Raw genomic sequence first — 26,038 nt, forward strand, 5'->3', positions numbered from 1 at the left:
GTAATGAGGTCTTGCTTTTATACATTTAGGAGGCCGCTATGGCACAGCGAACATAAAAAACGTAGAGTAGGACTCCCCATACGAGACTGCCTTGACGTGGCGGGGTAGCTCAAACAATTGATCAATTTTTTGCTAAATGTCTCATTTTTGAATACAGATAGAAACCAATGTGTGTTTTCACACTTTATGTATTACGTTCTGACCACAAGCAGCGCTGGCTTCTCCCCCTCTTTTTTCTTGATATTGGTTTTGTGGCTGACCACCACTGTAGCCGTGCGCGCTGGGTCATGTACGCTATTCTTTCTGTTTTCTTAGTGATTGATCTAGGCTGCTGTTCACATTAACAGCGGCCCTGCCCTGCCCTAGGCTTTATTTGATTACGCACCTGTATCTGGGCCTGGATCGTCCTTTATCTGTGGTGCTGGTCAGGCAGTGTGGAGGTTGGACCTGAAATGTCTGCATGGACCTGGCTAACCTTTATCTGCGCTTGTCCTCTGGTGCCATAGGAACGATTTTGAAATGCTTGAGGTACAGTGTGCATGTAATGAGGTCTTGCTTTTATACATTTAGGAGGCCGCTATGGCACAGCGAACATAAAAAACGTAGAGTAGGACTCCCCATACGAGACTGCCTTGACGTGGCGGGGTAGCTCAAACAATTGATCAATTTTTTGCTAAATGTCTCATTTTTGAATACAGATAGAAACCAATGTGTGTTTTCACACTTTATGTATTACGTTCTGACCACAAGCAGCGCTGGCTTCTCCCCCTCTTTTTTATGGTGGAAAATAAGTATTTGGTCAGAAACAAGCAATCAAGATTTCTGGCTCTCACAGACCTGTAACTTCTTCTTTAAGAGTCTCCTCTTTCCTCCACTCATTACCTGTAGTAATGGCACCTGTTTAAACTTGTTATCAGTATAAAAAGACACCTGTGCACACCCTTAGAATCATAGAATCATAGAATCATAGAATCGTAGAGTTGGAAGGGACCTCCTGGGCCATCTGGTCCAACCCCCTGCTCAAAGCAGGATTCGCTAAATCATCCCAGTTAGATGTCTGTCCAGCCTCTGTTTGAAGACTTCCATTGAAGGAGAACTCACCACTTCTCGCGGCAGCCTGTTCCACTCATTGATCACTCTAACTGTCAAAAAGTTTTTTCTAATATCTAATCTGTGTCTCCTCCCATTCAGCTTCATCCCATTGCTTCTAGTCTTTCCTTGTGCAAATGAGAATAAAGTTGATCCTTCTACAATGTGACAGCCCTTTAGATATTTGTAGACAGCTATTAAGTCTCCTCTCAGTCTTCTCTTTTGCAAACTAAACATTCCCAAATCCTGCAACCTTTCCTCATAAGACAGGGTTTGCAGACCGGTCACCATTCTGGTCGCTCTTTTCTGAACTTGCTCCAGTTTGTTGATGTCTTTTTTAAAATGTGGTGCCCAAAATTGGACACAATATTCCAGATGAGGTCTGACCAAAGAGGAGTAGAGGGAAATAATTACTTCACGTGATCTAGACTGTATGCTTCTGTTAATACATCCTAGAATTGCATTTGCCTTTTTTGCTGCTGCATCACACTGTTGACTCATATTCAGTCTGTGATCTATTAGTATACCCAAGTCTTTTTCACATGTGCTGTCACTTAGCCCTATTCCTCCCATTCTATATATGCTTTTTTCATTTTTATTGCCCAGATGTAGTACTTTGCATTTCTCCCTGTTAAAAACCATTCTGTTAGTTGCTGCCCACTTCTCCAGTTTATTTAAATCTTTTTGAATCCTCTCTCTCTCTTCTCTAGTATTAGCTATCCCTCCTAGCTTTGTGTCATCAGCAAATTTAATCAGTTTACCCTCAATTCCTTCATCTAAATCGTTGATAAAGATGTTGAACAATACAGGGCCCAGGACAGAGCCCTGTGGTACCCCACTTGAGACATTCTTCCAACTGGATGTGCAGCCATTTACGACCACTCTTTGGGTCCGATCACTAAGCCAGTTATGAATCCACCTAACAGTTGCCTTGTCCATTCCATACTTAGTCATTTTTTCAATAAGGATTGTATGAGAGACTTTGTCAAATGCTTTGCTGAAGTCAACAGATTTTGGAATAAATTCTCGGACTTTTTGTGCGCTGCCAGATAAATTCACCAATCCAATATTTAGGAGAAAGATTAATTCATTTATTTCCCAACGCGTTTCGAAATGTATACCATTTCTTCATCAGGGGATGACAATATATCGATTTATTCCAAAATCTGATGTGTAAGCGGTCACAGAGCTGACCTTTGGACGTGCAGCAAGCAGATTACTGATCCTACATGCTTGAATCTCTCCTAAAAAGGGTGAGTATAATCTAAATTACTTTTCCAGCATTAACCCGGATAAGACCCTATTGCGCTCTTTGTGTTCCTTTAGTTTTGACACTTTGCTGAAGTCAAGATATACTATATCTACAGCATTTCCTTGATCCACCCAATCAGTAATACCGTCATAGAAGGAAATTAAATTAGTCTGACATGACTTATTAGTTACAAACCCATGCTGACTCTGTTTAATCACTTCATTCTTATCCAGGTATTGACATACATGTTGTTTAATAATTTGTTCAAAGATCTTTCCTGGTATAGAAGTCAGACTCACCGGCCTATAGTTGCCTGGGTCCACCTTCTTCCCCTTTTTGAAGATAGGAACAACATTTGCTCTTCTCCAGTCTTCTGGCACATCTCCTGTTCTCCAAGAATTTTCAAAGATTATGGAGAGGGGTTCAAAAATTTCTTCTGCTATCTCCTTCAGTACTCTGGGGTGTAATTCATCTAGACCTGGAGACTTGAATTCATTTAGGTTAGCTAAGTGTTTCCTCACTATCTTTCTGTTTATAGATATCCTGGATTCTTCTATTCCCTTAATAGGACAGTGAATAACAGTTGATGTTACATTTCCTTTCTGAGAGAAAACAGATGCAAAATAGGAATTTAAAAGTTCAGCCTTCTCAACATCCTGTCTTACCATTTCATCATTTTCATCCTGTAAAAATCCTATAGCATCTTTGACTTTTCTTTTACTTTTGACATATCCCCAAAATCCTTTATTATTGCTTTTGACATCTCTTGCAAGCCTCAATTCATTTTCAGCTTTAGCTAATCTGATTTGTGCCCTGCAGGTTCTGCAGACAGCATTATATTCTTCTTTAGATATGCCTCCCTCTTTCCATTTTATAAACATTTTTTTCTTCCTTTTTAGCATGTGCTTAAGTTCTGTGTTCATCCATCCTGGTTTCCTTAAATGCTTCCTATTCTTCCCTCTTTTCGGAATTGTTAACAACTGTGCTTTGAGAATTTCATTTTTCAAGATTTCCCATCCTTCCTGGACATTTTTGTCTTTAAGGATATCCAGCCATTGGATCCCTCCAATTCTCTTTCTGAATCCCTTAAAATCTGCCTTTCTGAAATCTAACCTTGACGTCTGAGTCTTCACAGGTCTTCCGCCTCTAGTTATCCAAAATTCTAAAATAGCATGGTCGCTACCTCCTAGGGTCCCAGCCACTTTTACCTCCTCAACCATTTCCTCCCTGTTTATAAGGATTAGATCCAAGGTAGCAGTTCCCCTTGTTTTCTCCTTTACCTTTTGGAAGATAAAGTTGTCAGCAAGAGAGGATAAGAATTTCCTTGACCTGTTAGTTTTGCCTGAGAGAGATTCCCAACAAATGTCTGGATAGTTGAAATCTCCCATGACAACTATGTCATATTTTTTGGAGAACTTGGCCATTTGATGCATAAAGAGTTCATCCATATCTTCAGCTTGCACAGGCGGCCTCAAACAGTCTGACTCCAAACTCCACTATGGTGAAGACCAAAGAGCTGTCAAAGGACACCAGAAACAAAATTGTAGCCCTGCACCAGGCTGGGAAGACTGAATCTGCAATAGCCAACCAGCTTGGAGTGAAGAAATGAACTGTGGGAGCAATAATTAGAAAATGGAAGACATACAAGACCACTGATAATCTCCCTCGATCTGGTGCTCCACGCAAAATCCCACCCCGTGGGGTCAGAATGATCACAAGAACGGTGAGCAAAAATCCCAGAACCACGCGGGGGGACCTAGTGAATGAACTGCAGAGAGCTGGGACCAATGTAACAAGGCCTACCATAAGTAACACACTATGCCACCATGGACTCAGATCCTGCAGTGCCAGACGTGTCCCACTGCTTAAGCCTGTACATGTCCGGGCCCGTCTGAAGTTTGCTAGAGAGCATTTGGATGATCCAGAGGAGTTTTGGGAGAATGTCCTATGGTCTGATGAAACCAAACTGGAACTGTTTGGTAGAAACACAACTTGTCGTGTTTGGAGGAAAAAGAATACTGAGTTGCATCCATCAAACACCATACCTACTGTAAAGCATGGTGGTGGAAACATCATGCTTTGGGGCTGTTTCTCTGCAAAGGGGCCAGGACGACTGATCCGGGTACATGAAAGAATGAATGGGGCCATGTATCGTGAGATTTTGAGTGCAAACCTCCTTCCATCAGCAAGGGCATTGAAGATGAAACGTGGCTGGGTCTTTCAACATGACAATGATCCAAAGCACACCACCAGGGCAACGAAGGAGTGGCTTCGTAAGAAGCATTTCAAGGTCCTGGAGTGGCCTAGCCAGTCTCCAGATCTCAACCCTATAGAAAACCTTTGGAGGGAGTTGAAAGTCCGTGTTGCCAAGCAAAAAGCCAAAAACATCACTGCTCTAGAGGAGCTCTGCATGGAGGAATGGGCCAACATACCAACAACAGTGTGTGGCAACCTTGTGAAGACTTACAGAAAACGTTTGACCTCTGTCATTGCCAACAAAGGATATATCACAAAGTATTGAGATGAAATTTTGTTTCTGACCAAATACTTATTTTCCACCATAATATGCAAATAAAATGAAAAAAAAACAGACAATGTGATTTTCTGGATTTTTTTTTCTCAGTTTGTCTCCCATAGTTGAGGTCTACCTATGATGTAAATTACAGACGCCTCTCATCTTTTTAAGTGGTGGAACTTGCACTATTGCTGACTGACTAAATACTTTTTTTCCCCACTGTATATATTAAAACATCACATTTATTAGGTACATTAAAAACAGGGATAAAAATAAACCACATGAAGGAAAGAAAACACACTGAGTCTACGCGTTTCGAGCTATTACTGACAAGACTAAGAGCTAGTAGTTCAAAACACTTAGACCAGGTATCTTTTATTTCTTTCATGTGGTTTTATTTTTAGCATTGGTTTTTAATGTGCCTAATAAATGTGAAGTTTTAATATATAACTCTTATATTTGTTCTGCGGTTGCTGGATTTTTTCCTCATTCTACCATGGCTCTCATTGCACAGGATCCGGACTGAATTTTTCCCTGCACTGCACCCATATCCATGGGGTTCTTTATACCAGTGAGCTGATGTTGCTTTTTCTTTATTTATAAATTAGCAATGCCATCCGTATTTTTTGGATTATAAGACGCACCTCAAATTTTGAGGAGAAAAATAGGAAGTTTTTTTAAATAAAATGGTGGTGCTTCTTATAATCCATGCGTCTTATTGCTTACCAGGGGTGGCGGCTGCGGTGAAGCGGGGTCCCAGGGTTGCAGCTGGAGGAGGCAGGATGGGGGTGAGGCTGCAGGCTGCATGCTGAGAGGAGGGGGTGTTCAATGTGCAGTGTGCTGCTACAAGTGTCCGGTGCTACGGGGATGTCCGGTGCTGCTTTTGTGTCCGGCGGTCTCCGGTGCTGCTGCAGGGGTCTCTGGTGCTGCGGGGGGCTCTGCTGCCATTTTGTGAAAGGCCAGAGCCCCCACAGTTCCATGTTTTCCTGTGTGGTGGACTCCAGGAAAATGGTGGCCGGGGGGTGGCGCATGCACAGATGCAGATCTCGGCATCAAGATCTCGGGAGATGAGATTTTCAGGCTTATTTTTGCTGCATGACTTGTATATTTTGATGGCACTATTTGATTTAATATATCATGTATTTAAAAAAAAATTAAATTAAATTCTTTGTTGGGTGCAAATAAACATACCGTAATTCACTGTGTGATAAAAATGACATGTTCATGTTATTCTGTGGGTCAGTGTAATTATGACCATACCAAGTTAATGTATTTTTCTATATTTGTGTACCTCTAAAAAAAAGTAATGTTTTGTTTATGCTGCCATGACATTACTTTTTTCTTTTTTTAATCAATGTAGCTATGTGAGGGTGATCTGTAATTTTAAAGGATACTATTTTAGGGTATATTGAACTTTTTGATACATTTTTATTCCATTTAGGGAGAAGGAGAAGTGATTTAAAAACATCAATTTTGAAACCTTCATTGCTCACCCTGTAGAATAAATTACATAATGCTTTATTTTGTTAGGACCTTTACAGACTCAGAGATACCAAATATGTTTATTTTTTACTTTTTTATTTAACAAATAGTATAGGAGGATGTTTTAATGTTTTAAAGTTTTAGAGTTTGTTATTTTTTTCATTTTTTAACAACTTTTGTGGGAGTGTTAGTATATTTCCAAACTTTTGAGGAAGAGAGAGGGACAAATTATGCATTACCGCCCCTTGCCACACCCCAAGCCCTACACATTTACAATTTCTTTCTAAATAAACTGCAGTTTTTACATATTTTTTTTAAACTCCACGTAGAAGCCTGTAGAGAAAAAAAACACCAAAACCGCAAAGTTTAACAGCGTCTTTAGACACACAGTAAGCCCAGTTTTCACATCAACTTTATTTGGTTTGTTAAACCACAGCAAAATTTCTTTGTAAAAGAAGGCAGCAGAAAAAACGCATGGTTTAAATATCCAATGTAGATGTGATTTCATGAGAACTCCTGCCGTTGGTGTATCTAAAGATGTTGTTGTACTGTACGGTTTTGGTGCTTTCTTTCCTTACAGACATCTATGTGAAGCCTGAAAAAAAAAAGCTTGTAAAAAAATCCAAAACACCGTAGCATTTGTAAGCACAGAATCAAAGCTTTTGTGTACTATTAAAAACACATTAAAAACATTGCTTTAAATTTGCTCCAAAAACGCAGCAAATAAAATGTAAAAGGCATAAAAGATGCGCAGCAGACAAGCAGTAATCAGAGAAGATTGTTATTGTATCGTGTGGTAGACACCTGGAGTTCACGTGCAGAAAAAAAGCAGTACAAAACACGCAGCATTACACGTGAACACAACAGCAGTTACATGTTTATTGCATTTTTTATGGGTTTAATGGATAAAATAAATTAATCACGCTTTTTTTTACGCCATTTACTAATCACTGTAAATAATCTGATCACTGTGTTATGCGGGTTATTAAGATAATAGGGACACCAGATATATCTGATATTCGCTGATTTGCGATGTTAATTATTTTTATTTTTTTTAAAAAAGTGCATTCAAAATAACATTATTGTTTTTTATCATTTTCAGTAATTTCATCGAAAGAAAGAATTAATTCTTTTATTTTCCTGCTAGAATACAGGGACATAGAAAAACACTGCCATGTACAGATGTATCTCTATGTACCAGTGTAATCTACATGTGGGTTCAGAGCCCGCAATGCAGTTTCAAATATACAAAATCCTCCCACTGATGTCAGTGTAATCTGTGGTTCATAGCTTTAGCTACTGCCTGCAACGATAAAGATTGTGGGTTTTATTCCCGAGGAGACTAGAACTCAAGAAAATCACGTTTTTATAATCGTTTAATAATTATTTTTTAGTAATTTTATAGAAAAAAAATCTGACTTTATTCTCCCTCTAGAACAGGGTTTCCCAACTCCAGTCCTCAAGGCCCACCAACAGATCATGTTTTCAGGATTTCCTTAATATTGCTCAGATGATAATTGCTTCATCTGTGCAATACAAAGGAAATCCTGAAAACATGATCTGTTGGTGGGCCTTGAGGACTGGAGTTGGGGAACCCTGCTCTAGAATACAGGTACATAGAAATACACTGCTATGAACAGATATATCTCTATGTACCAGTATAAATTTGACTGTGGGTTCACAGCCTGCAAGGTAGCTTCAAGTATGCTAAATTCTCCTAGTGATGTTAATGGTGGCTGTGGCTAAAAGTTTTAGATAGAGGTATAGAGGTTGTGGGTTCTATTCACAGATGTCAAGAAAAGGAGATAATTTAATTAATGTAAGTGTGTGCACAGATAAAAGCACTGATACAGCGGGACTGACCCATCAAGTTGGGAGCTTTGCTTTTAGTTTCACTAGGGGACTTAAATTCACAATTGTCTGATTGTACAATACAGAGAAATGCTTCTGTTCTCCATTGTTGTTCTAGTGATATCCTGTTATGTCCTGCCTGCACTAGAGTTTAATAGTAGTTAGTAGCAGTACTAAAAATGGCCTGTATACCCTTAGCATCCATAGTGAGCTATAAGCACCATGCAATGTCTAACCTCTAAGGTGTAGTGGTCAGTATTGAATATCTGAAGAATGAAATTGCCACAATAGGTAGCAGTTACAAGTGTCTGGGTTTAAGATCTTCAGCACCCACCATGTATGTAGCGGACTTACATAAATGTACATCACTATGTTAAAGGGGTTGTCCATTTTAAACAAGTTATCATAATAATCTATCTAGAAGATCGGTGGTAACTTGATGATCGGTGGGTGTCCCACTGCTGAGACTTGCACTGATTAGCAGACTGTGGAACTATTATGCCCAATGTGGAACATTTGTCCCCGTTACAGTGTAGTGCACTCTCAGCCCCATAGGGAATGAATGAAGCAGCAGTCAAGCATGCACACTGTCATTCCATTCAAACTGGGATAAAATCTCCTTGCTGTTGATCGATGCAGGTGCCTATGGTCGGACCCCCACCGATCAAGAAGTTACAGTCATATGTTAAAGTTTGGGCACCCCTATTAATGTTAACCTTTTTTCTTTATAACAATTTTGGTCTTTGCAACAGCTATTTCAGTTTCATATATCTAATAACTGATGGACTCATCATGAGGTTTATTGTACTAACAGAAAATATGCAATCTGCATTTAAACAAAATTTGACCGGTGCAAAAGTATGGGCACCTCAACATAAAAGTGACATTAATATTTCGTAGATCCTCCTTTTGCAAAAATAACAGCCTCTAGTCGCTTCCTGTAGCTATTAATGAGTTCCTGGATGAAGGTATTTGTGACCATTCCTGTTTACAAAACAATTCCAGTTCAGTTTAATTTTGATGGTTGCCGAGCATGGACAGCCCGCTTCAAATCATCCCACAGATGTTCAATGATATTCAGGTCTGGGGACTGGGATGGCCATTCCATAACATTGTAATTGTTCCTCTGCATGAATGCCTGAGTAGATTTGGAGCGGTGTTTTCGATCATTGTCTTGCTAAAATATCCATCCCCTGCGTAACTTCAACTTCGTCACTGATTCTTGCACATTATTGTCAAGAATCTGCTGATACTGAGTTGAATCCATGCGACCCTCAACTTTAACAAGATTCCCGGTGCCGGCATTGGCCACACAGCCCCAAAGCATGATGGAACCTCCACCAAATTTTACTGTGGGTAGCAAGTGTTTTTCTTGGAATGCTGTGTTTTTTAGCCTCAAAGGATAACGCCTTTTCGTATGACCAAACAACTCAATCTTTGTTTCATCAGTCCACATGACCTTCTTCCAAAATGTAACTGGCTTGTCCAAATGTGCTTTTGCTTACCTCAGGCGACTCTGTTTGTGGCGTGCTTGCAGAAACGGCTTCTTTCGCATTACTCTCCCATACAGCTTCTCCTTGTGCAAAGTGCGCTGTATTGTTGACCGATGCACAGGGACACCATCTGCAGCAAGATGATGCTGCAGGTCTTTGGAGGTGGTCTGTGGATTGCCCTTGACTGTTCTCACCATTCTTCTTCTCGGCCTTTCTGATATTTTTCTTGGCCTGCCACTTCTGGGCTTAACAAGAACTGTACCTGTGTTCTTCCATTTCCTTACTATGTTCCTCACAGTGGAAACTGACCGGTTAAATCTCTGAGACAACTTTTTGTATCCTTCCCCTGAAAAGCTATGTTGAATAATCTTTGTTTTCAGATCATTTGAGAGTTGTTTTGAGGAGCCCATGATGCCACTCTTCATAGGAGAATCAAATAGGAGAACTACTTGCAAGTGGCCACCTTAAATATCTTTTCTCATGATTTGGTACACCTGGCTATGAAGTTCAAAGCTCAATGAGGTTACAAAAACAATTTAGTGCTTCAGGAAGTCAGTAAAAAGTAGTTAGGAGTGTTCAAATCAAGAAAATGATAAGGGTGCCCATAATTTTGCACCGGTCAAATTTTGTTTAAATGCAGATTGCACATTTTCTGTTAGTACAATAAACCTCATTTGAATCCAGAAATATAATTGAGTCCATCAGTTATTAGATATATGAAACTGAAATAGCTGTTGCAAAAAACAAAATTGTTATAAAGAAAAAAGGTTAACATTAATAGGGGTGGCCAAACTTTAACATATGACTGTATCACCTTTCTTACAGATACAATCATGGCAGAAAATGTTGTCACCCTTGAAATTTTTCAAGAAAATGAAGTATTTCTTCCAGAAGTTTATTGTAATTAAACGTTTTGTTATGCACGTTTATTTCCTTTGTGTGTACTGGAATACAAAAAAAAAAACAGGAAAAAGAAGCAAATTTGCAATCAATCGCTATAACATCAACAAGTTTCTTACATCCCTCAACTGGAATTTTGGACCACTCTTCTCTTGCATACTGTTCCAGGTCTCATATTTCAAATGTGACTTCTCCCAACAGAAATTTTATGATCTCTCCACAGACGTTTAATTGGTTTTAGATCCAGACCCATTACAAACTCTACAACGTTTTGTTTCCACGCTATGTTTCCATGCATTCCTGTGTGATTCTTGAGGTACTGTATGTTTGGGGTCATTGTGCTGTTGGAAGACCTATGTCCTAGGATGCAAATCTAGCTTTCTCCATAGATGGACTTGTAACCTTGAGATTGTTGATATTATTTAACAATTTTGGTTCTCAAGTCCTCAGACAGTTCTCGTCTCCTCTTTATGCTCTCAAAGCTTAGTCTGGCACACATAGACACACAATGCAAAGATTTTTATGTTGTTCCAATACACAGAAAGGAAAGAAACAGGTGTATAACAAAACATGTGTAAGTGCAATAATTTTCTGGGAGAAAAACTTCATTTTCTGGAATAATTTCAAGGGTTCCAACACTTTCAGCCATGACTGTAGGTGATACCTTGATTCAATTCAAACAATTCCTTTACAAGAATATTACATGTTATTAAATTGCTTTAGTTATACAGTATAACATGAAGAAAGCAAGATTGCAATTGACTTGCTTTTTTATCTGTTGTCATTATCCTGCAATGAGAGCTTTTATCTTCCTTAGTTTACAGCTTGTGGCCAAGGAGATTAATAATCAAAGCCTGATTGAGCATGCAGAGTAGCTATAGGCAAAGGAGTACCTTAGGAGTTCCCCCTAAGATATCAGACACCTTTCTCCAGCCCATTCAATTCTGTACAGCAGTTACAGTATCTGCTCACCTTCTTGTTGCTCCCTCTCCGCTCCTGATCTGGTATCAGTTCTACAAAATCATCAACCCCAGCAGTTGAAATGCACTGTTATATCTTTATGCAAATATAGTTATAACTGTATAGACTCCAGATCAAGGACTGACAAATTATTAATGTTTCACAGTATAAGAACAAAGATCATTAGAAGGAAAGGAGCCTGCAGAGCTGTCGCAACTGGAGAATGCCCCTGTAAGGATACTTTTTAAGAATAATCTTCTTTTTTTAATTTCACTCTGACCATTCTGCTTCATATTTGATAGACACTTGCTATTTTTCTTAGAGATCACTTCACAATCATCTCATCATCACACGCAGGATTACAATAAAAGGTAACACCTATATCTATAGTAGTGCAATGCTCACTGAATGTGTTGGGGGGACACTCACTTGGCAGCGGGATTAAGGTGCACTGGAATGATTTTCCACTTAAACCAATCCATGCGGCTTGTTATACATCACAGACCTAGCATACAGGTCTGTTCTCTGGCTCCAGGTCATCTCCTCTTCCTCTCGCTGTCGGGGTACCTCAGGGCTCAGTCCTTGGCCCCCTTCTCTTCTCTCTCTACACGGCCCCAATTGGACAGACTATCAGCAGATTTGGCTTTCAGTACCATCTTTATGCTGATGACACACAACTATATACGTCATTCCCCGACCTTACCCCCGCTGTACTACAGAATGCCAGTGACTGTCTGTCCGCAGTCTCCAACATCATGTCCGCTCTCTATCTGAAACTCAACCTCTCCAAAACTGAGCTTCTTCTGCTCCCGCCATCTACTAACCTCCCTAAATCTGACATTTCCCTCTCCGCGGGTGGCACTATAATAACACCCCGGCAGCAGGGGCGCTGTCTGGGTGTTATGTTTGACACCAATCTCTCCTTCACATCCCATATACAATCTCTTGCCACTTACACCTTTTCTCACCATGGAAACAACAATAACCCTCACTGTAGCATTGATCCACTCCCGCCTGGATTACTGCAATGCTCTATTAATTGGCCTCCCCATTACGCAACTATCCCCTCTCCATTCCATACTTAATGCAGCAGCCAGGGTCATCTATCTGGCTAATCGGTACTCGGACGCGTCTGCTCTTCGCCAGTCCTTACATTGGCTGCCCATTCATTATAGGATCCAATTCAAAGTACTTGTTCTCACCCACAAAGCTCTCCACAGTGCAGCATCCCCCTACATCTCCTCCCTCATTTCTGTCTATCGGCCTAACCGACGGCTGGCTCTGCAAACGACTTTCGACTAACCTCTGCACTAATCCGTACCTCCCACTCCCGACTCCAAGACTTCTCCCGAGCTGCGCCAATCCTCTGGAATGCTCTACCCCAAGAAACTAGGACTATCCAAAATTTGCATAGTTATAGGTGCTCCCTCAAAACACATTTGTTCAGAGCGGCCTATCACGTTCACTAATCAAAATCATTCTATGTGTAAGTGTGCATGAGTAGCCCATTCACTATCTCCATCCATCCATCACTCCCTCAAGATGGCTGGACCATCATTGTAGATACATCACTGTAAATACACACCTGTACTTTGTATCTCCCCTACCTCACTGTAGATTGTAAGCTCTCACGAGCAGGGTCATCTTATTTTGCTTTAATTATTGTATTGTTAACGTTGTTACTTTTGACTTGTGTTTTGAAACTGTTAAACTATAAAGCGCTGTGGAATATGTTGGTGCTATATAAATAAAGATTATTATTATTATTATACAGTCCACTCTAAACTGCGGCTATGTCCCCACAGTTCTTTAACTGACCCTCGTCAGTGCACACAGTCTCCCATGCTCTGGGTTACCTGCTTGCCAGTCTGGCAGTCTTCACAGACATGGATCCTGACTTCCAAGGAAGCTGCCTTACTGGGATCCGTCAGGTTCAGACCCACAGAAGTTTGGTAGCTTCCCCCAACACAGGTAGCCATCACGGAATCTGCAGACCCATGCCTCCTTCATGTGCCTTCCAGGAAACCTGTACTCTCACAGGACCTTTCAATCCAGGAACCATGTGACCAAGCCACGGTCTCATTATAACGTATGAGACACACCCATTGATGGGAGGTGTGTGGTTTGCCAGACCCGCCCAGCTCTCCAACTAACCCTGCAAGCCCAGCCCCTTATACACTAAGCAAGGCTTGTGGAACTGCAAGTCCTAGAGAAACATTTCCGGCTTACATCGCAGAGGATCTCCTCCTCTGCGACACATACCGTCCATTCACAACAACGCCGGTCACTGTCTCACACTATATATAGATAAAACAGGATTTCATCATTAATAGAATTTTTAGCTGAAATCCTCTCTGTACCGAACTCACAGTGCATCAGAAAAAAATAGAGGCATCCTCACCTAGTGTCCGAAGGAGCAGCTCTTCCCTGCGCAAGGAGATATTACTGCAGAACTTGTATTACTGTGATGTTGTGAGGGAAGGCCAGGGCTGTAGTCATGACCAAGGCTGGTTGTGTATTCACGCCCTGGGTTCCCGTCACATATAAGGAATGTCCATTACTCAGCATACCTGTGGCTTCATTTTCTGCACTGTGGGGGTCTCCTCTTAGCAGCTGGAAGCTCCCGCTGTCTGGTGTTGCATAAATTGAGACACAGTCCAATTCAACTTTTAAACGCATAACTTACTGTTCTTCATACACAGCACATCCATATTCATCACAGCATCAACATCAGATTTTGCATAGTGCTTCTCTTCCTCTTTCCCTGTACCTCTCTCTCAGTTATTCAGCATTTTCCCGGGTTGGACCATATCATACAGTTCCTCAGCGTCCTCCCTGTTCAGAATCTCTGCGCTTGGGGGTCCCTCAGCTGTTTCGCCCTGGATCAGAGGGCAACAACCCATGCAATGATCTACCACATGATGAGCGACCTGCCTGTCTAAACTGCTGTGTCTTTTCCTGTAGTTCTAGTTCCAACTACTGCTGTCACTGCTACCTCTGCTGTTGTACTGACCCACTGATACTGGATTGCTGGGCTGCTTCTACATAAACGTTGCGTGGTCACAATGGTGCCCGGGCTATAGAGCCCACCCGAGCTTACTGGGCGCCCTGACCTGACTGATTCTAATCAGGAAGTCCTCCTGCCTTAACCACAGTGACCACTCCTATATTAACTATGTGCAAACAATGCTCTCTGCTCCCTCATTTAGTGGCTTAACCTAGCACTGCGCTTTCCCTATAATACAACAATATACACAGTGCAGCAGCAGCTAGAATACTATCTTATATATAAAGCTGAGTGTATGTGTGTGTATGTGCATGTGTGTATGTGTGTGTGTATGTGTGTGTGTATCAAGCCCCGCATTATGATGTCATAATGGTTGCCATGGCAATGCTGATGTCATAATGGGTTGCAACGGTGACGGTTATGTCATAATGGTTGCCATGGTGATAATGATGTCATAATAGGTTGTCATGGCAAAGATGATGTCATAATGGGTATATGGGCATGGAACTATGGGATGGAGGATGTGTGAAGGGTATATGGGCACAGGACTATGGGATGGAGGATGTGTGATTGGTATATGGGCACTTAACTATGGGATGGCAGATATGTATGATGGGTATATGGGCACAGGACTATGGGATGGCGGATATATATGATGGGTATATGGGCACAGGACTATGAGATGGAGGATATGCATGATGGCGATATATGGGCACTGGACTGTGGGATGGAGGATATGTATGATGGGTATATGGGCACGGGACTATGGGATGGAGGATATGTATGATGGGTATATGGGCATGGGACTATGGGATGGAGGATATGTATGATGGGTATATGGGCAAGGGACTATGGGATGGAGGATAATCATTATAATTTGTTATAACTAGCCACTGTTGTTACATCATAACGGTTGCCATGGTGATCATGGGAGGCTATATGAGGGCTCATACTGTATATAGGAAGCTAAGTGGAACTTATATTGTATATTGGAGGTTATATGGGGGCTCATACTGTATATAGGGAGGCTATGTGGAGGCTCCTACTGTATATAGTGAGGCTATGTGGAGGCTTATACTGTATATTGGAGGCTATATGGGGCTAATACTGTATTCTCCTCCATCCCATAGTTCCGTGCCCATATACCCATTATGACATCATCTTCGCCATGGCAACTTATTATGACATCATAGTCACCACGGCAACCGTTATGACATAACCATCACCATTGCAACCCATTATGACATCATAATGTGAGGCGGGGCTTGATATACACACATACACACACACACATACACTCAGCCATGGCAACTTATTATGAGATCTTTGTCACCATGGCAACCGTTATGACATAACCGCCCATATACCCATCAAACATATCCGCCATCCCATAGTCCAGTGCCCATATACCCATCACACATCCTCCATCCCATAGTCCCATGCCCATATACCCATCACACATCCTCCATCCCATAGTTCCGTGCCCATATACCCATTATGACATCATCTGCGCCATGGCAATCTATTATGACATCATTGTCACCATGGCAACAATTATGACATCATAATGCGGGGCTTGATACACGCATACACACACACTAAGCTTTATACACTCAGCTTTATATATATATATATATATATATATATATATATATATATATATTTTGGTTATCAAGTCCTCAGACAGTTCTCGTCTCCTCTTTCTGTTCTGATAACTTAAACACACTCCCAGCTCCAAGACTTCTCCCAAGTTGCGCCAATCCTCTGGAATGCTCTACCCCAAGAAATTAAGACTAGTCACAACTTATACAGTTTTAGGTGCTCCCTAAAAACTCATCTGTTTAGAGCGGCATATCACATTCCCTAATCAAAGTCCTTTTATATATAGCCCATTCACTATTTCTGTGACCATAACTCTCCATTAAACTCCACCGCACCCAAAAGCACCACAAATACTGTCTGCTGACTAGCTCATGCAGCAGTTATCTATCCCCCATTCCCTCAAGATGGCTGGACCATCATTGTAAATACGCGCCTGTACTTTGTGTGTCCCCCTACCTCATTGTAGATTGTAAGCTCTTATGAGCAAGGTCGTCATTATTTTGCTTTAATTATTGTATTATCTTTAACTTTTACATGTTTATATAGCGCTGCAGAATATGTTGGCGCTATATAAATAAGGATTATTATTATTATGTGCTTTTTAACTGCAGATTAACTCCATATCTGCAGTTAAATTACATTTCTGGGGGTGACAGGATCCCTTTAAATCATAAGTCTCCCACTACTTTAAAAAAAAGGGTCTTTTTTTAATAACTGTGTGTTATGTGATCAATGTGTAGGGTAAGTTATACACAATCTACATCCTTTTATCTGATAGCAAAACTTTTAGCTTATGTGTGGGTGTTACATGATTAAGTTTTATGATGTAGTCTTGATACGCAAATTTCTTTCTTTGATTTTGAGTAAAAAATGTTAAATAGTCATTACAAAAAGAGTAAAATTTGAATATCAAACAATAATGATAGAAAAAAATCGTTATCGCTGTCTTGAATTTGATTTTGTGGTTTGGGTTTCCTGTAAATCTGGCAAGCTTAAAACTCTTGCAACGTTGATGTTGACATTATAAAAAGCTTTATTGTAAGAGTGACAAATGAGTTTCACATAATTTTCCACAACGCTCTGTGGAGTTTATTTTACTGCATATAATCATTTTGAAAAATATTTCAAATTAAGGTGATAACTGGAAAATACTTCACCGCGTTTTGCGATTTTCTACACATGATGACATATTTATGTGAAGAACCTTTCCAGCTCTTAGACGGCAGCAAGAAATCTTGAATGTACGTACATATGAAAATCGTCAGTATAGTTTACTAGCTAGGTACAGTATTTCTGAACTGAAATGTAGAACTTGTATACTATAAATTCTATTCCAATAGTATTTTATTCCATGCCTATATTTTATAGATAAGTGTTTAGCAGATATATGGCGCTCCTGAACTATGGTGGTGCTCAAGATAGGTTCCACTCCGTATGAAAACAAATGAAGGCACTTGGCACTCCAATGAGAAACACACAACTCCTCCTTAGTGACTGCTTTACCCTTGTGTCTAATATATCATTTTACATGGACCCCTCAGCAGTCCGTATATGATGAGCATCCAGATTTTGGGACCGAAACGTTATACAGTATGAGGTCTGGATTGCCTACAATAAAATCCTGCTTGTTTTTCTCATTGGCGTGCCAAGTGCCTTCATTTGTTATATTTTATAGAAAGTCATACATCAACTTTAGATGCTGCTCTAATTTTACCTTTCTAAACATGTGTAGCTTTACTTTTAGAAAGATTATAAAAAGTATGGATTTGTCACTTTTTTATGTATTTTTAACAGAGTTTATTCCAAAAATGTTGAAGACTATTTCTATGTTTCTATTTTTTTCAAAATCATATAATGGAAGTAAATAATCAGTTTTTCCTTGTGATCTGAAAGTACAGGCAACGTGACCTTTCGTTTTTATTTTTGTCGTTAGACCACAATAGTAGGATACTGACCTGTTTATAATAGCCCGTTGGTCTGTATATGGGATAACTATACAGACTGTTTAATACTTTATTTAACCTGTGGCAGGCATGCCCAAACTGAAGTACACAATTGTTGTTTATTTTAAGGATTCTAGTGATTGCTTTATTATTGTCCTTTATAGTAATAGCAGTGTCCTATGAGTGAGTAGGTAAAACTAGAGATTACTTTGCTTTTCACTGAAACTCTCTTAACACTCTTTTAGAAAACCCCCCCCGGAAAGTCAGCTAACATTTCCAAAACTGTGATTTTTATCTTCATATAATTTACAAAATATTAATGTTGTTCAATTACTAAGCACAAAAACACCACTTTACAGTATACTTGTACTGTACCACTTTACAGGCATCACATTTAAACTGTACCACTACACAGCACCATTCCAGTATTGTACCATCTCATAAACCATTATGTATATTGTGCCACTTTACAACACCATTTCTATACTATACTAGTTTACAGCACAATGTAGGTACTATGCCTGTACCTTATATCATTCATCATATCTGTGATGTACCACTTTATAATCTATGCGTTGTACCACTTTCCAGCACTATATCTATATAGTCCCACAACACAGGACCATGTCTGTGCAGTAATACTTTACAGCATCACAACTTTACTGCACTACTGTACAGCACTATACCACATTATGGCATCAATATGAACTGCGCCACTTTACAGCACCATACCGGTACAGTAATTCTTTCAACATCGTATCTGTGCTGGCTCCCCGAAGATCCATATAAACTACGCTACTCCTACAGTTTCCCCTCACAAACTGTTACTGACACAATTAAAAAAAAAATCTCACCTACCCCATCCCAATGAAGCTGCTCCGCTCCATGCAGTGTGTGGACTAAGGCTCCACGCAGCAGGTGCGATCTAGTGACAGCAACTCCCCTGTTATGCTCAGAGGCATTGGTGGAGCATTGTATTCAACTGTATCTACATCAAGAGGTTGCAAATACTCTTGAAGGTGAAATTCCAGGTGAGTACGCATGTTTTTAGTACATCAATTCTATGCTGTGAGCAGTGTATGAAAAGAATGAAAGAGTCATGAAGGAAAAGGTATAATCCTGGCTGGACTGGGCACGCATGCTTTAGTACCACTACTCACTTTGTGAAGCCTTTCCTCTAAAACACTCTACAATGCCATGCACAAGGCTTCAAGTGCTGGATATTTTGAGCAGATCAACCAGAGGTGAGAAGAGGAAAGTTTTGCTCAAGTGTCTTATCATTTAAATTCGGCCTTGCGAGCTTATATTACCTTTCAGCCCTAATTACAGTACATAGGGTTTTTCAGCTCTATGTTGGAACAATCTATTTAGCTGTTGAAACAGGACCAGATCCTGTGTGTGGAATATTGGAAAACCTTTACCAATGCTTTTGCCTGCATGCCTGGAACTCATCATATGGAGATAAGCTGGAGAATCGTGTAAAAAAAACTCAAGAGGATGCTAAACATGCTAAACCATTTTCTTGAACATGTCCTGGTTTGACTATAAATTTTAACAAAAAAAAAGATAAGGAAAAGAATTAAAGGGAGTGTCAGCCCAAACTGACAGTATAAAATAAGCACATAGCCTTGCAGGAGATATAGTCCCTTTAAAAATAGCACATATACTTATTAGAGTACTCAGTGCACCCTTGGTGTGGCCAAGAGGATTACTGCACCATTCCATTCATTGTTTTTGCATGACCCAACCTCCCTAACTGAAGATAGGCAGCACTGATTCATTTGGAGCCAGCGCAGGCAAACCAACATTGTCAGTTGCCAGTGAGGGGAGTGGAGTCATGCAAACTCAGTTCCTAAATATCTGAGTTTGAACTTTGCAGTCTGCTTTATGGGGTCTGGTTTAAGGTCTGAATATTGGTGTTTGGTCTAGGGGCTGAAGCTTAGGCTTTGTAATAGCTTTACAAAATCTGCCTTGGGGTCCGTATAAAAGCATGCATCCAGGCATTTTAGATACTTTGGCTTTAACAGCAGATAATGACTAGATCACTACTGCGGGCAAACTCTTCCCTCTATACTGCCTACAATGTAAGGTTCTTATAATGAGGGCAATATAATACGGGAAATATTTGGGCAGAAATGTATATTTTATAAAAACCACATCCAACTATACTAAAGCTTCAAAGTAGAGGGGTCATATTGCCATAGTTTGTATGAAAGATCATCTGACAATGAAATGTCATTGCTTGGGTATGCTGTTTGGGGTAAACAGAAGTAAAATAATATTATGGCAGACATTCTGTGACTTTGTAATATATACTCATAATGTTATATAATGAGGAATGTGTGTTTCCATATGCTTTATCTATTTAATATGTATGTAGAGATCTATTACATGCCCGTACATATAGATGACATATCTAAACAAACATTTTCCTCCCTGCAGCTTTAGACTTACTGTATGCAAAGACAGATTATTCTTTTTAGATTAGCCGTGAAACATGGAACTACTTAAAGTTTTTTTTCCTCATTTCAGAAAGCGATGGCATATTGGTAGAATATGCCATCACTTTCAGACCGATGGGGGTCTGACTCAGAATCCCTAACTAACAGATGTAAACCAATGTGGTATACCCTTCATTTTCAGCATTAGGGGTCCTGTCATTTGGGCCGCCATCAATCTATTCCATCACTTTATGAGATGTGAAAACCACGCTAATTACACCTTGTAGCTCGTGGTTGATTCTAGCTGACTACCTTTTTGGCTGTCATTTGTTTTTTTATTATATCGGACTGGTGTAGCTGCGTTATAACGCTATAAAATAGTTTATTTTATTGAGTGATAAAATAACACATTTTTTAAAGCAGTTGTGGATTAAGTTTGCTGCTTTACTAATGCAGTCAGTCATATTTGCACTTATTAATGCTAATATGTGCTAATAGTTGTCACCTCATTTCCAGAAACAGGCAACATTTTAAGTAGAATTTTCCTTGCTAGACACGGTTGACAATTATAATTCAGATTTAATGTTGGATTGCCAAAAGTTTTATACATGAAGTATACAATGTTAGTGTAATAACTATATGAGTTCACTTAAAGTAATTGTAGACTTAAGAAAATGAGATGAAAAATGAAGCACTGAATACAACACACCAAGCAGCTCTACAAGATGAAACATTTTCCTGGAGTTTACAAGAAAACTTTGAAGTATGTGGTAAGCTGGTGTAACAAAAAATCTTTCCTTAAATTTTGAGAACCCATACTTTCATACAGTTTTCTAGAAAATATATCACATGACACTTTTTGGTTAAAATCTTTGCAGTCATATTTAGTATACCATAGTTATTTGGATTTGATTTATGCACGTTTTTATAGGTCTAAACCAGAAAATGTTTGAACCAGCAATCTAAATTGTTATTTATTTTTAATATTTATTTCTTATTAATTTTGACACATCATAATGATCAAACCTTTCATGCAATATGCATTTTAATCACTTCTTAACTCTAAACTTGTCAAAAATGACTTGAAGCTAAAAACAAATCTGAAGGCTGAAGACATCTGGAACACATATTTTTAGTTGGGTGATAATGGCCCTTACTTTCTACAATGTCAGATACTTATATCACAACCAACCTTAAACCCTACCTTAATGGACCCCAGAAGACATATTTAAAGCGTTAATACAGCATTTCTTCAACTGTTGTCTAAAAATGGCTTGTATCCTTCAGCTCCAGAGGTTACATTTTGATGGATCTGTAGGCTTTGATGATGCTCTGAAAGTTTACTAGCTCCACGAAAGATAAGTATGAAAAATACAGCACAAAACCCATGAACTGTAATACTGTATTTATACTAATGCATTAGATTTTACTGCCAAATTCACAACTGCTCAATGCAAACTTTCAATATCAATTATCCAACAGTTTATATAGTTTAGTCCATGGGTATGTGGATAGGCACATTTCCCACCTGTTGGATAGAATGTTTGGATCCTTATGCTTTATTATATATACTTCCTTCTGCTAATAAAATCAGTTTTTGTAACAATTTTGATGGTCGATGGACTGCACAAACAAAAAAAAAAAGAAAAATCGCAGCAATTTACATAATTTAAACAACCGGTGTGAAGTACAGTAAATCTTCACACAATATTTGCAGGATTTAGTTTAGGGTTAAACAATGAGTTAATATTAAACTTGTGTAATTAACATGATTGTGCCTCTAAGTTCCTTCTGACCTGAGCTTACCTTGCATTCAAGTACCCCAATTATATAATATTCAATAATGATTGACTATAACATTAGTTTCAATTATTTACAATATTCATTTAAAGTAAACTTTTAAGAAGCCTGCTTCTATATAATTAATTCTATATATCATAAGTCACTGGAAAAGTTGTATTTACTATGAATTTCCTATGTAAAAATATAAAAGTCATATCATGTTGTTATTTTTAGTCTTCCCAGAGGAATTTACTATTTAGACGCTTCAATACATTATATAGAGATGCATGTAAGTAAATGTAGAATAGAAATGCTTAACTGTTTTTGTATGGGTTTTCTTCTTTTTCTCCCGGCGTACATGCATTCTCCAGGAGGAATCATAGTGGTCTAACCTGAAACAAGATAAGAAAAAGCGACAGGTGCATAAAGACGCATCTAGACCGAAGAAGTGGGAGTGTAACCGAATATCTCGCAGAGTAGTGTTGTGATTAAGCCATAAGCCCGGACCGTGACACAGCGACAGGGTGAGCCATCAGAAAGTGATGCTCTCTGACAGAACATTTACTGTGTCACCGCATCATCCCACAAGAGGCTCCCAAAACACAAACTTCAAAGAGATGGCTCTATCAGAGCACGCCAATGAAAGGATCCGCAGCTTGGTATTAGCACCTGCTACATTTCTCTCTCTATATATAATGTAAGAAACAAAAAATTCCAATACTAAGAAGTTGCGAGCAGAAAGATTTCAGGCCTATTACTAAAATTGTAACATTGCAGTATTTTGTTTAAATTACACAATGTAAACTTAGAACTGAACGGACCATATATTTTATTTATATGGTGAAACCTACAACATATTATTTCAAGCAAAAACGGGGGGAAATTACACTTCAGTTTAGCCAACAATGCTAAATTATCTCGTTGAGTTAAAAATTAAATAAAGATTTATTTTAATATAATAATTTCAAGCGAGCATTATTACTTTTATTATTATTATTATTATTATTATTATTATTATTAATAATGATAGTGATAATAATAATAATATAAAGCTGAAAATCAAGGCAACCTGCAATGGTAGGGTTAGGGTTTAAGGTGTAAGATGACATAACTATTAGAAAGTGCAATCTATAGGAAAGAAATGCATTAAACATGGTAAAAGTTAAGGACAAACATGCCAAAGTTGGGCAAAGCATCTAAGGAAACGTTATGAAGAAACTGGAAATGTGCCGCATGCCATTCATTGCACATGTAAAGGGAACAGAACTCACCCCCGGCAGTGACACTTGTCCCAATCCTAGGAAATGAGGAGATACATCCAGGGCTGACTGTGATGCCGGGTCCAGGACTGCAGGCTGCACTCTCCACCTCTGGGCACTGTCTGAGCTGTGACACTCTGTATAAGTTTTATCATTGGCATATAATGTCACTGTGGTGCAGGATCACCGGTGACGGTGCCCCCCTTATGTTCTTACGACTTTCTCTCACTTCCTTACGATTCAGGTGGTGAGCAAGAAAGTGAATGACAAGAACAGGCTCCACATGTGGCGAGAACTGGAGTCTTTTTCGCAGGATTGTGAGCGCCATCTAGCGGCCAATCTTATTTAGCCCAGTCATTGCTAATGAATACGTTTTTACTAACATATAGCATAGAGTAGACACACCTATAATTATCTACCTCTCTGTGTAATTGTCAGGGTAGGGTCACACAAACGTATTTTCGATCCTAGTGTTATAATTGAAAAAATGGACAGCGCACCGACAGCTCTCGGACCAATGTAATTAATGGAGCAGTGCAGATGAGCAATTATCTCCATGGACCAAATTTGGTTGTCAAAAAAAATCTCAGACTGCCCTAGTTTCTTCTGTATGGCAGGTCAGATTCACCCATTCAAGTCTATGAGAGGGCAGAAAAAACTGGATCACATACGGAGCCACAGTATAGCAATTCTGAAAACAGAGGAAACTATATATGATTAATAGCTGCTGATGTATAAAAAGGGATTAAACAGGGAGGACAAGTGAGAAAAAAATCATCCCATGGATGAAACTCTATTTTTTATACACTTGTGTGAGTCCGGCCCCAGACAGACAATACAACTTTCAAAATTGAAATTTTGAGTAATGCAATGAGAAGAAATAGTAAAAAGTTGTGTTCTCACTGCTGCATTTCACTACGTTCACACCCGCGTAGAAGAAAATCGTCCAAGTCTCACCCATAGAATGCAAACGATTTTTTTCTCATTTGTCATCCATCTGCAGTCAATGCCTTTTTTTTTACATCAGTAGGGATTAAAACATTACCAGAGCAAAGACAGTTTCCTATCTTAAAGAATTGCAATGTACTGCCCTGTTGAATAACACTGGTTTGAGTGCTGTCCGTGTCTAGTCCGTGTTTATAAGGACAACACTTGGACCAAAAATATGGTTGTGTGAACCAGACTTTTTGATCACTATTTTACATCAGAATTTGTAAGCCAAAACCTGGAATCTGTTTCAAATACATAATAGTTAGAAATATTCATATTATAATTTATTTTTGTAAGTTCAATTTTTGTTTTTGGATTAAAAATACTGATTTAAAATACTGATGTGTGATTGTGGCGTAAATTTTAACTTTGACACAAATGTAACTATTATGCTTGGCAATTGCATTTTAAGCAATGCCCTAATTTAGAATGTAAAGGAGTGGAAGAACTGTTGGCACCGCTTCTGAAAACATTTGTATTCATGCAATGCAATGACCTCTTTTATATGTGATTTTATATAATCTGTGTCTGCAACAGTTAATTAACCTGGGACAGGATTAACTATTAGTGGCCAGCCCATGGTGGGAGGGGCTAGGTGGGCTGAGCAAGGGAGTTCCTCTAGGTTAGGAATTAAAGAAAAGTTACTGAAGTAGTAGGAAGCTTTGCTTGTTGAAGAAAATACCACACGAGTGGAGAGTGTATTTAGCCCAAAATAATTAAAGTTAGCAAGTTTGTGGTAGGAGTAAACGTTTAGCAGCTGTTCATGGTCAAAGTGTGGAGAAAGAAGGAGAACCAAGAAAGTATCCAACAACAGACAGGAGTACAACAGTACTAAATAAGGCCTCTTTCACACATCCGGTTTTCGCCGTCAGGCGAGATCCGGCTATTTTAACTAAAACCAGATCCGGCGAAATGCAATGTCGGATCCGGTTTCCCCCCCCATTGACTTGCATTAGCGCCGGATTGCGCCGGACGGCCATGCGTTTTGTCCGGTTTTCGCCGGATCCGGCAATGTGTCGCAATCCGGCATCTGGAAAAAACGGCAACTGTAACGTTTTTTGTCTCCGGCTAAAAAGCCGGACCCACCGGATCCGGCGCATCCGGCTTTTTCACACAATGAAAGTCTATGAGCGCCGCAATGCGCCGGATGGTCTGAGCATGCTCAGTATAACTGCCCACAACAAACATATATAAACCCATGACAGTGGGACCCTCAGCCACACCCAAAATGGCACCAAAGAGAGGAGACCGACGCTGAAGATGGCAGGAGATGACATCTGCACCACCCCAATTGGAGCATGGTCACCAGGTGGAGGGGAGTCCACCAGCAGATGACATAGGATAATTATGACATCCCCATTCCTCAAAACTAGGGCCATGAAATATCAAGATATTCATTAGCCCTTTGTTTCTCTTTATTCACCAGCAGAATACGCCGTAGAGATGATGTAGCAGCAGCAGCACAGGCAGCA

General features: G+C 39.6%; 1 protein-coding gene across 1 annotated transcript in view; it reads right to left on the bottom strand.

Annotated features, from left to right (window-relative positions):
- The window catches only part of AHRR (aryl hydrocarbon receptor repressor), a 480,666-nt gene extending 456,851 nt beyond the window's left edge, over positions 1-23,815 (bottom strand). The window contains exons 1-2 of the mRNA XM_073587798.1: positions 23,589-23,815; positions 22,637-22,709 (exon numbers count right to left, since the gene is read on the bottom strand). Coding sequence (XP_073443899.1) covers positions 22,637-22,698 — 62 coding nt within the window. The 5' untranslated portion in view covers positions 22,699-22,709; positions 23,589-23,815. The remainder of the gene's footprint in view (positions 1-22,636; positions 22,710-23,588) is intronic.
- Between the last annotated feature and the right edge of the window lie 2,223 nt (positions 23,816-26,038).

Source organism: Dendrobates tinctorius, unplaced genomic scaffold (genome assembly GCF_039654945.1).
Source record: "Dendrobates tinctorius isolate UK_male_01 unplaced genomic scaffold, ASM3965494v1 ptg000102l, whole genome shotgun sequence".
Lineage (NCBI taxonomy): Eukaryota > Metazoa > Chordata > Amphibia > Anura > Dendrobatidae > Dendrobates > Dendrobates tinctorius.